The sequence below is a fragment of the Oreochromis aureus genome, linkage group 2 (assembly GCF_013358895.1).
Source record: "Oreochromis aureus strain Israel breed Guangdong linkage group 2, ZZ_aureus, whole genome shotgun sequence".
Classification (NCBI taxonomy): Eukaryota; Metazoa; Chordata; class Actinopteri; order Cichliformes; family Cichlidae; genus Oreochromis; species Oreochromis aureus.
Genome location: NC_052943.1, coordinates 5484957 through 5498928, shown reverse-complemented (window position 1 = coordinate 5498928; position 13972 = coordinate 5484957). Strand labels below are relative to the sequence as shown.

Here is a 13972-nt window from a genome sequence, read left to right as displayed (position 1 = left end):
TCTCGATGTTGCAGATATATTGAGGTAAGTCAGCAGGAAAAGGAAAAATTGTGGATAAAGACTGGATGTTTTCAGTGCTTACAAGATGTTAGATGAAAGAAGTGAGGTGAGAGACTTGGACTGGCAAGAAATATAGACTCTGCTAGATAACATTTCCCCAGGGTGTTTTTACACATCTTTAAATGTTGCTCTTCACACCACTGCCAGCTTTGTGTTGCTCTCTGTAGGTTGCTCTGTGCAGACTGTGTGAATTAACATTTGTTTTGCTGTGCTTCTGTCTCCCTTTCTTTTCTTAAAGGAACAAAGATTTCAGACACAGGTAAGAGGCTCAGGACAAGAAATTAACAACATACCAGCAAAGGAAAAAAAAAAATTGCAAAAGTGTTTTGAAGTATCATTTACAATGTAAATCCAGGCTGATTTTATAATTATACCTGTTTTGATTTTTTGTCTTTTTTGCTTCAGTAATAACCCAACCCATAAGTACTTTATGGCTGTGGATCCCGTATCTGGGGCGCTGTTTATCTCAGACACAAACTCGCGACGGATTTACCGCGTCCGATCATTAACTGGTGGTCGGCTGCTGTCGGATAATGCTGAGGTCGTGGCGGGGACCGGGGAGCAGTGCCTGCCCTTCGATGAGCGCTGTGGCGACGGTGGAAAAGCCACTGAAGCTACACTTATGAGCCCCAAAGGTGAGCCACTTAGGGGGAATTTCACTTCACAGTTAACTTCATATTATTCAAATTGCATTTTCTTGTATTATAGTATAAAATGTGGATACAGACTCTTAAGACATCCTTCGAAATGAGTTTTGTTGAGGAGACCTACACTTTGTGATCCACAGTTCAGTTCACAAGACGTGTAATTTAAGGGGGCTTACATTTTCACTGATGAGATTTTTTTTTTTTTTTCATAATGCGCCCATCTTATGACTCAACTAAAGCAGGACAGAGACAGAAGGAGGTTATAAACCAGGTTAATGTTAAACTTATAATGGGATTATTTTTGTGGATCATTGGATCTCAGAACACTGTGACACCAAACTGTCAAGGATGTCACACTGTCACATTTCTTGCCATGTGTGTACATGTAGCGCCACAGATGTTAGAATATATACACTGTGTGCATGCAAGAGTGCATGCATGTGTGTGTGTGTGTATGCACGGTTCATGAGATAAGATGGGACGATCGGGGCAGACAATGAACTGCTGATTCTCTCTTACCCGTCACACAGTCAGAAAGCGTCAGTTCCTCCCTTTTCCTGTTTCTTTTCTTCCTCCAGCTCTTCCGCTCTTTTTCCTATTTATCTCCGTATCATTTACCCTGTGCGCCCTTCGCTGTATCCTCCATCTGTTGTTTTCTATCCCAGTGCATCTAGAAGTTATTTCTGGGCACACTTTACTTGAACAGTCACACCTCTCTGAGCGTCTGCTGTCTGATAGACTGACGGGGTGACACCAACCCAGTGATAAAGGATAAAACGGAGAGAGGTATAAACAAATGAGAAGTCGAAAGTTGGTTGTCAAAAAACAAAAAACAAAAAAGAGATCAAGAGGAAACCAAGGAAGGAAGAGAAGCGCAAGAGATCACTCGCCATTCTAGATGATCTGCGTGCCGTCTGCGGTTGCCCTCTGAGGGGAGTTCAGCTCGGCATCCCGATGACTCATCCCAAAACTAACATTTCTCAACAGTTCAATGCCCGTTCCATCACTGTGTTCCCTCTCATTCGATGAAGCATTGAGCAATTGAGCGGCCCGGGCTGCTATTCATTTTCAGCGGCTGAAAGAGTGAAGTTTAATTGACTTAAAATGTCTATGAGTATGGCCCCGCAGTGTTTGAGTTATGAGTCGTCGTTCACGGTGTTCATCTCCCCCCGCTGACAGGTATCGCAGTGGATAAAAATGGGCTGATGTATTTCGTGGACGCCACCATGATCCGCAAGGTGGACCAGAATGGCATCATCTCTACTCTGCTGGGGGCTAACGACCTGACCGCCGTGCGGCCTCTGAGCTGTGACACCAGCATGGACGTCAGCCAGGTGGGAGAGAAAGGGGGGAAAAAAGAGACAAAAGCCGATGGTGTGATTGATGATGATCTAAGAGCTCCCTTAGTGCTGAGCTATGATGACTCTGTGGAGTAGAGCCAGCCGGGAGGTCAGGGAGAAACTGATTTAGGGAGGGATTAAAGAGTCAATGGATAAATGAATGGATCAGAAGAAAGTGAACACTGCTGCAGTCACTTAAATGAATAAGAGACTTGTCTGAACCTTGGCACCCTTTCAGTATAGATACCGTCTCACAGATCGTATAACTTCTGTTTCTGCCCGTCAGGTGCGTCTTGAGTGGCCCACAGACTTAGCAGTGAACCCCATGGACAACTCCCTGTACGTCCTGGAAAACAACGTCATCTTACGCATCACTGAGAACCACCAGGTTTGTACATACAAGGCTGCAAACCCATTAGAGTGCACACTCACCATAGGCTTTTGACAAGGTTTCGTCCCAATTAGCCTTCCTAAAGCCAATTTAGAAGTAAAAAGTTCAAATTCTACCAGTTTTCTAAGTTTTGCAACAAAATTACTGATTAATTAGTTCTAGGAAGATACTACTTACTACTATGGAATTTTATGTTGGAATCCTACTTTTTTGGATCATCAATACTTTCTGCGTTGTTTCCTAAAGGTGAGCATTATAGCAGGTCGGCCTATGCACTGCCAAGTGCCGGGCATCGACTACAGCCTCAGTAAGCTGGCTATACACGCCGCCCTGGAGAGCGCCACAGCCATCGCCTTGTCCCACACCGGCATCCTGTACATCGCTGAAACAGATGAGAAAAAGATTAACCGAGTGAGACAGGTATGCGGTTGTCTGGTTGTTTCTGTGTTCAGAGTGTGGGTGATTTTATTTATTTATTTATTTGTTCATTTATTTATTTTTAGGTGAGCACTAATGGAGAAATCTCTCTCCTGGCCGGTGCTGCCTCTGACTGTGACTGCAAGAACGACGTCAACTGCAACTGCTTCTACGGTGACGAGGGCTACGCCCCCGACGCCGGCTTGAATTCCCCCACCTCCCTGGCCGTCTCCCCCGACGGGACTCTTTTTATCGCAGACCTCAACAACATACGCATCCGAGCCGTGCGGGCGAACCGGCCCGGCCCTGCCCTCTCGAGCGTCGGGTACGTGGGCTCAGCGCAGTACGAAGTCGCGTCTCCGAGGGAGCAGGAGCTGTACGTCTTCAATGGGGAGGGGCTTCACATCCAGACAGTCAGCCTTGTGACTGGGGAGCCACTTTTCAACTTCACCTACGGCCCCGATGGCGAGCTGGCCATGCTGGTGGATAACTGCAACAATACTGTGAAAGTGAGGCGGGATGGGGTGGGCCAAGGAGGAGGAGCCGGCCTGCTCAGACTGGTGCTGCTGCCTGAGAATCAAGTGGTGACCCTTGGACTGGACCCCAGTGGGGGGCTGCGTAGTGTGTCAGCCTTGGGCCAAGAAGTGGCTCTGATGAGCTACAGTGGCAACACGGGCCTCCTGGCAACCAAAGCTGACGAGACTGGATGGACCACATTTTACCAGTAAGTGTGTGACACTGTGTGCATTTTCTTCTTTGAGTGCTGTCGGGTTCATTTCCATCAATTCCTGTCCTCCGATTCCTGCTTTCTCCTTGAATTTCACACAGTGCTCTGCTGCCCCCAAGTGTTAGCTTTTATATCTACAACCAAACACCCCCACCCCCTTGCCAAAGTGTTTTTTGTGACTGTTGGGTGTGCGCTCGATTTTCAACACACAGGTGGCACAAGTATGAACAAGTCTGCAATCTCCCATTTCCCAGGTATGACAGCGAGGGTCGCCTGACCAACGTGACGTACCCAACGGGCATGGTGACAAGTCTGCACCGAGAGATCGAGCGCTCCATCAACATCGACATTGAGAGCTCGAGCAGAGACGACGATGTCACCGTCATCACCAACCTGTCCTCGGTTGAAGCCTCATACACCGTGGTACAAGGTAGGGGACACGCTTAGCACATCCCTGGACACACAGCGGAAAAATGATCCGCCCATGAATTTTTAAATACTTGTGAAATGATGTGGCACAAAGACAGGCTAATCCTGGGTTCACCTTATCAACATGGAACAGTGTAAATCAAGCAACTATCGTTCATTAGTCATTCTGAGTAGATTTTTAAGTAATCCTGATAACGGTGCAGCAGATCTGTTTATGTGGTATCACCGCCCTAATGAGATTCACGCAGGCTCTAGCACTGCTTTGTCTTAGCATTCAAAAAAACACAGCCGCCCTCTGATGCTGAATGTGCTCCGGCCTGCCGGCTCTAATTGAAAGTCTTCTAATTTTCACTCAGTTATGTGCATGCTCCAGGAGATTATTTTCTTTCCCCCTACCCACACCCAGCCCTCTCTCGCTCCCCTCTTAAGGAGTAAAATTACCAATATATAGTTAATCCCAGCTGGGATCATCCTGCTTTTGAATATCATCACAGCAAAATTCATTAACTCGTGTAGAGTGAATCCTCCTCATCCCTCAAGCTCTCTCCTTACACACAGACAGAAACACACGCACACACACATACTGACAGTTCCCATGATCCCTGAGCTTATTTGGTCTGTTTAGAGAGGTGGGGGGACAAAGAAGAAGAAGAAGAAGAATTCTCCCGACGCCCCCACCTCTCCACTGACCGGCGCCGTGTGACAGACGCTAGAATCCAAACCAGACTCGTTACGGTCCAAAAACATTGAGAAAACGTTGCGTCTACGTATATGTTCAGTTGTCCACCTTTGTTGCGGTAGAAGAGAAGAGTTGTTCACACGGCTGTAAGTAATTTAAGGTTTCCACTGCACTGTGTGGGTTTGAGCGCAGCTCTCTGCTGACATACTCACTTAACCGTCTCCCTCACTTTCGGCTCTTTCTCGCTCTCTTCATTAACTCCAGCACAGTGAATTCTCCTTGGCCCTCCAGCTCTCATTTCACCCTCTCTCTCTCACGCGCGCTCACTATCCCTCTACCTCGCTTCTGTTTTATTACGAGGTTGTTCAGACAGAGAGAGCGGAGAAGATTTATCTAAAGGCTGTTGCTGCCAAGTCAATGGAAAAAGCTTCACTTGTCTGTTTGAGGCATTGTTAAAATGTGCCTGGAGCTTTATTACAAATTGGCCTTATGGATTACTGTCATTTATGGCAGGACTTCAAAGAGACAACCATCCGATCCCCTACCCCCTCACCTTTTGTAAGTGAAATAAAGAAAGCTCCCAACTCTGCATCTTCTCGATATTTCTGAGCTGAAAACAATTTAATCTCGCTTTTAATCACTTCATTGTGATCGAGGGTGGGGAGGAGAGCTTGCTTTCAGACATCAGAGGGAAAATTTAGCCTCTGCATTAATCACGGGCTTATCTGTCTCTATTCTTGTTGAAGTCGATAAATTGGAGAGATGTTGATTGTGGAGCGATGTCTCTTTAGCCTGAGGATTTTTTATTTACAATAGCACGCAGTTTGTGGGAAGGAATCAGAAATCAGGTCCGTAAACGTTTAATGGACACGATCTGATTCCGACTGACGTAAGCCTCTGTGACTCGGATTTCCCATCGCCATCAGATGCTAAAGTGCCCGTTCTGTCGGATCACTTCTGATTGGTCCGCCGGGTCTAAGCTTGGATTTTGTGCGGTAAAAAACAGAGTAAATACGTGCGTCTGTCAACACAGGCTGCAGTTTGCCTGACAGAATCAGCTCCATCCAAACGGTAGAAAGCTTATGTAACATTTCCCAGACCACAGTGAAAATGCAGTACGGTTGAAAAGCAGTGCAAAGATAAAATGATACAACTTGTCTGATGGAACCTACAGTCTTTTATGTTTTATCTCTTCACCTACTTTTACTGTACGTACAGTAATTTTCAGAGTGAATGATCCTATGTATCCTTGCCTGAAAGGTCATAAAACGTAATGTATTCTCCTCACCAGTGTTCATATCCTATCTATTGCCTGTATCCTCTATATGAAACCAGTGCCTTCACCTTGCTATTCTGACTTCATAGATTATAATTTTTTCACAGACTTTGTCTGTGAAATCGAATACTTTCAGGTTTCGATTCACTAAGATTTGGGTACTATGCTTCTTCTCAGGTACTGTCATTTGGATCTCAACACAAGAACTTAGGTTGCAGCTGAATAGTCAGACTTCCTCTTTTTCAAACCACTTTTCATTCACCTCAGTGGAAAACGTGGATTTGCAAAGATGTAGGCAAAGAGACTGCACTTACACTAAGCTGTTTGATAATATGAGGAGGCTGTTGACCTGAGTTTGCCAGGTAGAAGCTAAAATTGCCCAAAGATGGAGCACTTTCCACTTTATTAGTTAGATTGGAGTTTCTAAGAAGAATATGCTTTCCTGTCACAGCAGTGGTGTTGTCTTAAGAGATGTTGCTCCCCCTCCGGTCCACTCGTATTTTCTCTTTCTGTCTCTCTCCGCTGAATCTACTTTAACTCTTCCTTTATTGAGGCTTTCAGCATCTCTGGAGCAAAATTAAGTAATGATAATCCTAAAAGTTGGCAGTGAGTGCAGCAGCTCCCAAAACAAGGATATAAGCACGCAACACTAAACTACACAACCTTCCCTTTTACATTATTTTAAAATGGCTAATTAGCTTTATTTATATACCGCTTTTGTAAACTCATGCTGAAAAATACTTCACATGAGGCAGCAGCAGATTTAAATAAAGTGGAATGCTTCGAGTTGGTTTAATAAATTGTTAAAAGTTTACGATGTATTTGTATATCAGCTCCACATGTGGCATTAGACTGACAGTTTAGCATTCTAGTCATCACTTTGTTCTCAAGCATTATCTTCTTTCCTTTCATAGTCTGGTGTAGCCTGTGCTTAAGGAAGTCATAAAGGAAGCACTAAAGCACTTTAATGTTTACCAGCTCTTATTATGCTCGCCACACCCATATTTCCGGGTCACTTCACTCATTGTGGAAGCTTCCCAAAAGACATTGGCTATTGAGTTGGAACCTGGAAGTTTTATGTGCCTCTCGTCTTGTCTTTGATGCCGTGTCTGCTGGTGTCCCCCTACAGACCAGGTGAGGAACAGCTATCAGCTGTGTAACAACGGGACCCTAAGAGTGATGTACGCCAATGGGATGGGCATCAGTTTCCACACAGAGCCGCACATCCTGGCGGGTTCTGTCAGTCCAACCATCGGCCGAAGGAACATCACTCTGCCTACAGACAATGGGCTCAACTCCATTGAGTGGCGACTGCGCAAGGAGCAGACCAAGGGCAAGATCACCGTGTTTGGGAGGAAGCTGAGGGTAACCAATTTTACTCATCTGTCCACTGCTTTGTTAAAATCCACATGTGCAGTTCACTTAACTTACCTGAGAAACGCCTTCCTTTTCTTTAGGCTCATGGCCGCAATCTCCTCTCCATTGATTTCGATCGCAACACCCGTACGGAAAAGATTTACGACGATCACCGCAAGTTCACGCTGCGCATCATGTACGACGCTCAGGGCCGGCCAGCTATGTGGTTGCCCAGCAGCAGCCTGGCCGTGGTCAACGTGTCGTACTCCGCCACCGGACAGCTTGTAGGGCTGCAGAGGGGAAGCATGAGTGAGAGGACGGAATTTGACCCCCAGGGACGCATCCTGTCTCGCTCTTTTGTAGACGGGAAGGTGTGGAGCTACAGCTATCTTGACAAAGTGAGTGCATTTATCTTCAACACTGTCATCCACAGAGTCACATCCAGAGGAAGGCATTAGCAAGAAAGTACAGTAATTTGGATTGTAGGACTGAGTGAAATAATACATCATTTTTATGGTTATGAAGGTTCAGATTTGTCAGGGGAGAGAGCAAATTACTCCTGGTGCTATTTCACAGGAGACAAGTCACCCAGTGATAATGCTATTATATTAATCCGTATTTCACCTCCCTGCTCTGCTTCCAGTCCATGGTGCTGCTCCTGCAAAGCCAGAGGCAGTACGTCTTTGAGTTTGACGCCTCGGGTCGAGTCACAGCTGTCACGATGCCCAGTGTCGCTCGCCACACTATGTTCACGCACGTGTCCGTCGGCTATATTCGCAACACCTACAACCCTCCGGAGAGCAACGCCTCCATCATCCACGATTTCAGTGAGGATGGCAGACCTCAGGCTGTACATTACCTGGGCACCGGGCGGCGTGTCCTCTACAAGTACGGCAAGCTAACGAAGCTGTCGGAGATCGTTTACGACAGCACCGCCGTCACTTTTGGGTACGACGAGACAGCCGGCGTGCTAAAGATGGTCAACCTGCAGAGCGGGGGCTTCTCCTGCACAATCCGCTATCGCAAAATGGGCCCGCTTATCGACAAGCAGATCTATCGCTTCAGTGAGGAGGGGATGGTCAACGCGCGGTTCGACTACACCTACCATGACAACAGCTTCCGGATTGCCAGCATGAAGCCGGTCATCAGTGAGACGCCACTGCCTGTTGACCTCTACCGATATGATGAGATCTCTGGAAAGGTGCAGAAGATTTGTTCTGGTTTACTTTCCTGTTTTAGCAACGCCCTTTCCAAGTATTTGTAACTTACCTTTCTTGCTTTTTCCTCCTTACAGATAGAACACTTTGGAAAGTTTGGGGTCATTTACTACGACATCAATCAAATCATCACCACTGCCGTTATGACACTGAGTAAGCATTTTGACACCCACGGTCGCATCAAGGAGGTCCAGTACGAGATCTTCCGTTCTCTCATGTACTGGATGACGGTCCAGTATGACAGCATGGGACGTGTGGTGAAGAGAGAGCTTAAGATCGGGCCTTACGCCAACACCACACAGTACCGCTACGATTACGATGGAGACGGGCAGCTCAGTGGCGTCAAGGTGAGCGGAGAGGTTGGGATTCTAACTGTGCGGTGTGTCTTCATTAGAGGCTGAAGTATCCATAACTCTGATTTACAAACATCATTGTTTGTTTCCAGGTGAATGATTGGTCTACCTGGCGCTACAGCTACGACCTTAACGGTAACCTCCACCTGCTGAATCCTGGGAACAGTGCCCGGATCTTGCCTCTGCGTTACGACCTCAGAGATCGCATTACGCGCCTGGGAGATGTCCAGTATCGCCTGGACGAAGACGGCTTCCTGAGTCAGCGTGGGTCGGACGTTTTCGACTATAACTCCAAAGGTCAGCTCCTGCGGGCATACAACAGAGGTCCAGGAGGCTGGAGCGTTGTATATCACTATGATGGGGTCGGTCGCAGGGTGTCCACGAGGAACAGCCTGGGGCAGCACCTTCAGTTCTTCTATGCTGACCTCAACCATCCAACCAGGGTGACGCACATCTTCAATCACTCCAGCTCTGACATCTCGTCACTCTACTATGACCTCCAGGTGGGCGTGGTTGGTTAATTATAAGATCATCCTATAACGTTTGTGGTACAGACTGATTAATCGACACAAACATGATCCTGAACTAAAATCTGAATTTGTAACTGTCTATTGATCAGGGTCATCTCTTTGCCATGGAGGTGAGCAGTGGAGAGGAATATTACATAGCTTCTGACAACACCGGCACACCGCTAGCAGTCTTCAGCAGCAATGGACAGATGATCAAACAGGTATCCAGCTGTGAATCACACCCGTTCCACATTTATTCCCGCTTCACCATCCGCACTGTTGTTTAATTTTGGCTGATCTGCTTCTGTTACCCAGGTCCAGTACACCGCCTACGGCGAGGTGTATCTGGACTCTAACCCAGAGTTCCAACTGGTGGTGGGTTTCCACGGCGGTCTGTACGACCCCTTGACGAAGCTGGTCCACTTCACCCAGCGGGACTATGACGTCTTGGCTGGACGGTGGACCTCACCCGACTACAGCATGTGGCCCAAGATAGGAAAAGATCCCGCTCCCTTTAATCTGTATATGTTCAAGAACAACAACCCACTCAGTGACATGCTGGATGTTAAAAACTACGTCACAGGTAGATAGTTACAAATATTATGTGGGCCAAATGGTGAAATGTGTTGTATGAATATTTAGCCCTTGTACTCTGTCTCAGATGGTTGGCTGTGTTTCTTCCTGGCATATTAAAAAGCAGGGAAAATAACGCTTCTAGTTTACTTAACAAGCTCATCTTAGCTTATGTCCTGAGACTGTCAGGAATCTCTAGTGTTCAGCAGAACAGATTGTTGTGGACTAGATAGTTTATGCTAGTAACAATGTACTACAGATGGCACAGACGAGATAAGTCACAAAAGCAAACACGCTTTCAGTTTTTTGGTTTTTTGTTATAATAAAACCACTGATTCATTTGCTACTGTGTTTAACTTTGTCATTCAGCAAAAGTAATTTCCCCTCGTCTGCTTGCTGTAGATGTGAAGAGTTGGCTGGTAATGTTTGGCTTCCAGCTCAGTAACATAATCCCAGGGTTCCCTCGACACTCGCTCTACTTTGTGGAGCCACCGTATGAGCTGCAGGCCACCCAGCACTGTGAGAACGGACAGGTACACCTATTTAAAATATATACCCACTCTCATTATTAAATCAAATATTGACCATTTTCTTTTAAATCTAATATAAATGTGCCCTGTATTTACTCACTGCAGTCAGCTGTGTGTTATTACATTATCATCTCTTTCAAAAAAGTGACAAAGCTTTTCTTTAACTTTTTCTATATAGCTCATAACCGGCGTGCAGCAGGCAGCTGAGCGCCACAACCAGGCCTTCATGGCCCTGGAGGGTCGTCTGCTCAACAAGGAGCGTCGCAGGCGCAAGGACAAGCCCGGCCACTGGTTCGGCACCAGCACCCCCATAATAGGCAGAGGAGTAATGCTGGCGCTGCAAGAGGGGAGAGTGGTGGCCGGCGTGTCGGCGCTGGCCAGCGAAGACAGCCGCAAAGTGGCTCTGGTGCTCAATGGTGCGCAGTACCTGGAAGGCACGCATTACACACAGGATGGAAAGGACTGCCACTACTTTGTGAAGGTAGGCTCTGCTGACAGCGACCTGCTGGCCCTGGGGCTCACAAACGGGCGCAAGTCACTGGAGAGCGGAATCAATGTGACAGTGAGCGGGCGGTCGAGGAGAGGAGTGACCGTGGAGTTTGCAGTTCCGTCATTATTACTGAGCGTTCGGTACGGGCTCGCTGCAGACGTGCTGGACGAAGAGAAGGTAAGACTGTTGGAGCTGGCCAGGCAGAGGGCGCTGGCAGGGGCCTGGGCCAAGGAACAGCAGCGGGCTAGGGACGGAAAGGGAGGCAGTCGCCTCTGGACAGAAGGGGAGAGACAGCAGCTCCTAACGACAGGTCGAGTACAGGGCTATGACGGCTACTACGTACTGCCTGTGGAGCAGTATCCAGAACTGGCTGACAGCAGCAACAACATCCAGTTTCTCAGACAGAACGAGATGGGCAGGAGGTAACAGCCCACTGGAAGGGCGGACTCTTCCCACTCTCTCCCACTTTCACATCTCGAGATTTTGTCCCGGTTCCTTTTTTTTTTCTCTTACCCTCCCTCCTCTTAAAACCCATGGAGAATTAACCAACAAACGGGGTTATTCGCGGAACGCTGCAGGGACTTTTAAAAAAGAATGACTTACCAGACAACACATTGTTAATTTTACTGCCACAGGCAAAAAAATAAAAATACAAATAAAAAATACAGTTTAGTCAGTCAGATTTTTTGTTCTGTTTTTTTTTCTTTTGAAAAAACTTTGAACAACTGAAAAAGCACTGAAGAACTTTGAGAACTGTTGCTTAATGAGTAAGAAGATTCCCCTTTTTAAAAAAGATAGTGATATTTTTGCCCATATTTTTTGGGTCACACTGAGAGCGTCCATGACAGCTACTGATAACACGGAGGGTTTGCACTGCGGTGGCTTCTGCGATCGAGGCTCGTCTGTCTCTAATCGACGCTAGAGACAAAAAAAACAAAAAAAAGGGACCAAAGTGGAGGCAGAGCCACTCCAGAGTGCCGCCATTAAAACTGCTCATCAAAAGGAGGACGTCGTGCACAGCGACAGACACGGCAACGCTAAGAGTTGCCCAACACTATGAGTCGTCTCCCTGTCTCAGGCCTCCCATTGTCCACCTCGGACACCCAACCAAGCAACACGCAGGCTAACGGCATCCTTGAAAAATCCACGCTGTTAACAGACTACGAAGTAAACTTTTTAAGAAAAACAAAGTCAAAAAAATGTGATGGCTATATTTGTGGACAGTGGTGTCACACGGCATTGTTTATTTTGAAACGGGGAAAAGAATCATACTACTTACATATGTGTCCGACTACACTGAATTTCAGGATGTTGCGTATACTGTAGATGCCGTAGTTTTGTACGTTCCAGTCGCGGTAGAATTGTGAGACTTTCACATAAGGCACTTCTGTACAGAACGATCAAACACACCGCTCACAGAGTCCAGACAACATGCTTACGTTAGTATTTATTTGATTTTCTTCTTCTTTTTTTTTATTTATTTATTCTTAGTACTATATGACAATCATGAATGAGTCACCAGTTCTATTCAATATGAACATTAAATGGATGAGTTTATTTTCTTTTGTAAGATATGTAAGAAATTGTTCATTTTTGGGGTTTTTTTGTATTCATTTCCGTTTGCTGCCAGGGCAAATAATAGTCACTCTCAAAAAGAATAATTTATGTAATAAAGTGTTTTAAAAAAAACAGTTTATACTTTAAATAAAGTCTTTAAAACTGTGAAATCTGTTTTTTCGAAATATATTTCGATGTACAGTGTATAGACTTACCTTTATGCAGCACAGTAGAATATTGTTCAGATTATCAAGTTTTATATTTCTAAGAGGAAGTGGCTTGTAATGTGCAAAATCTTTAGCTGGTCTTACTACTCTAGAGTTTTGTGGCACTCTAATACTCCATATCTACAATATCGACCCCCCCACCCCTCACCCCACCCCCAGTTTGTTGTTTTTGACTGTTTTTTTTTTTCTTTTTGTTCGGAAGCTGTCCTAGATCCCAACAGCAGTAGCAGTAATGGATCCCTCTCACTGTGAAGAGACTCGTGCTGGATGTCATAATGTACCAAATCAGTATTATCAAAGGATGATTCTTATACATTCGCTGAAAACGAGACTCTTCTGAGAAACCTTATCAATAAAACATAATTGTTTACTTCAGCCGAGTGACGTGTACTTCACTTTCATCCCACTTTTCCGTTTGAAGACTACCGATGTTACTCATACAGAACATCCTCATTATTTTATGACATGCATTCGTATTAGTTGTGTGATGCTGAAATGCATTTCAAAGGTATCTTTGAGCTTGTTGCTGGTACTGGAAAGTTCCAATAATTAAAACGGGCAGCCCCCACCCACCCCTTTCTTTGTTAACTGTACATCATTTCCTTAGGTTTGTTCAGAAAATAAGAGGTAATTAACAGCAGTGTTTTATAAACACACAGAGAGCTACCATTTCCCTCTCGTCTATGCTCTGTGGGGGGGTGGTGGGCTACATTTTTTATATCTGCTGCCTCTTGACACTTACTCGGGCATGTTTACATAAGCTAAAGTAGATGTGACAGCATTCTCAATGAAGGCTTAATTATAAAGGAGGAGCGTGCGGTAGCAGATGATATCGCAGTGCCTTTGATGATGTTGCTTACAAATTTAAAAGCCCCCAAAAAACACAACCTCAGACTCGAACCTGCACTTTCACTCTTAGTCTCCAGCAAAACACCTGCCAGGTTTGACAGGTGAAGTGGTGGTCTCCCTTTTTTTAGGGGTTTCTCACTGTTGCCAGTTATCGCGATAAGGCACAGGGCAGGATCTGATATATCGCCAGCTCAGACAACATAGTTTAAAAAATACAACTCTGACATCTACATGTCCATGCCACCAGCAACTACTCTAGTAAATGTTTCCTATAAACATTATAAATGTTTGTGTTAATGGGTATTAGTGATGTAATTACAATGTGTAGAATTTACTGTCTACTTA

The 13972-nt window shown here is 45.7% G+C and overlaps 1 protein-coding gene across 1 annotated transcript in view; it reads left to right on the top strand.

Annotated features, from left to right (window-relative positions):
* Positions 1 to 13102, top strand: part of tenm2 (teneurin transmembrane protein 2) — a 112046-nt gene extending 98944 nt beyond the window's left edge. The window contains exons 19-34 of the mRNA XM_039622778.1: positions 299 to 319; positions 466 to 695; positions 1887 to 2041; positions 2334 to 2435; positions 2685 to 2858; positions 2942 to 3579; positions 3837 to 4012; positions 7096 to 7331; positions 7424 to 7720; positions 7966 to 8523; positions 8617 to 8886; positions 8985 to 9395; positions 9512 to 9622; positions 9717 to 9984; positions 10377 to 10507; positions 10683 to 13102. Coding sequence (XP_039478712.1) covers positions 299 to 319; positions 466 to 695; positions 1887 to 2041; positions 2334 to 2435; positions 2685 to 2858; positions 2942 to 3579; positions 3837 to 4012; positions 7096 to 7331; positions 7424 to 7720; positions 7966 to 8523; positions 8617 to 8886; positions 8985 to 9395; positions 9512 to 9622; positions 9717 to 9984; positions 10377 to 10507; positions 10683 to 11420 — 4516 coding nt within the window. The 3' untranslated portion in view covers positions 11421 to 13102. The remainder of the gene's footprint in view (positions 1 to 298; positions 320 to 465; positions 696 to 1886; positions 2042 to 2333; positions 2436 to 2684; positions 2859 to 2941; positions 3580 to 3836; positions 4013 to 7095; positions 7332 to 7423; positions 7721 to 7965; positions 8524 to 8616; positions 8887 to 8984; positions 9396 to 9511; positions 9623 to 9716; positions 9985 to 10376; positions 10508 to 10682) is intronic.
* The last annotated feature ends 870 nt before the right edge of the window (positions 13103 to 13972 follow it).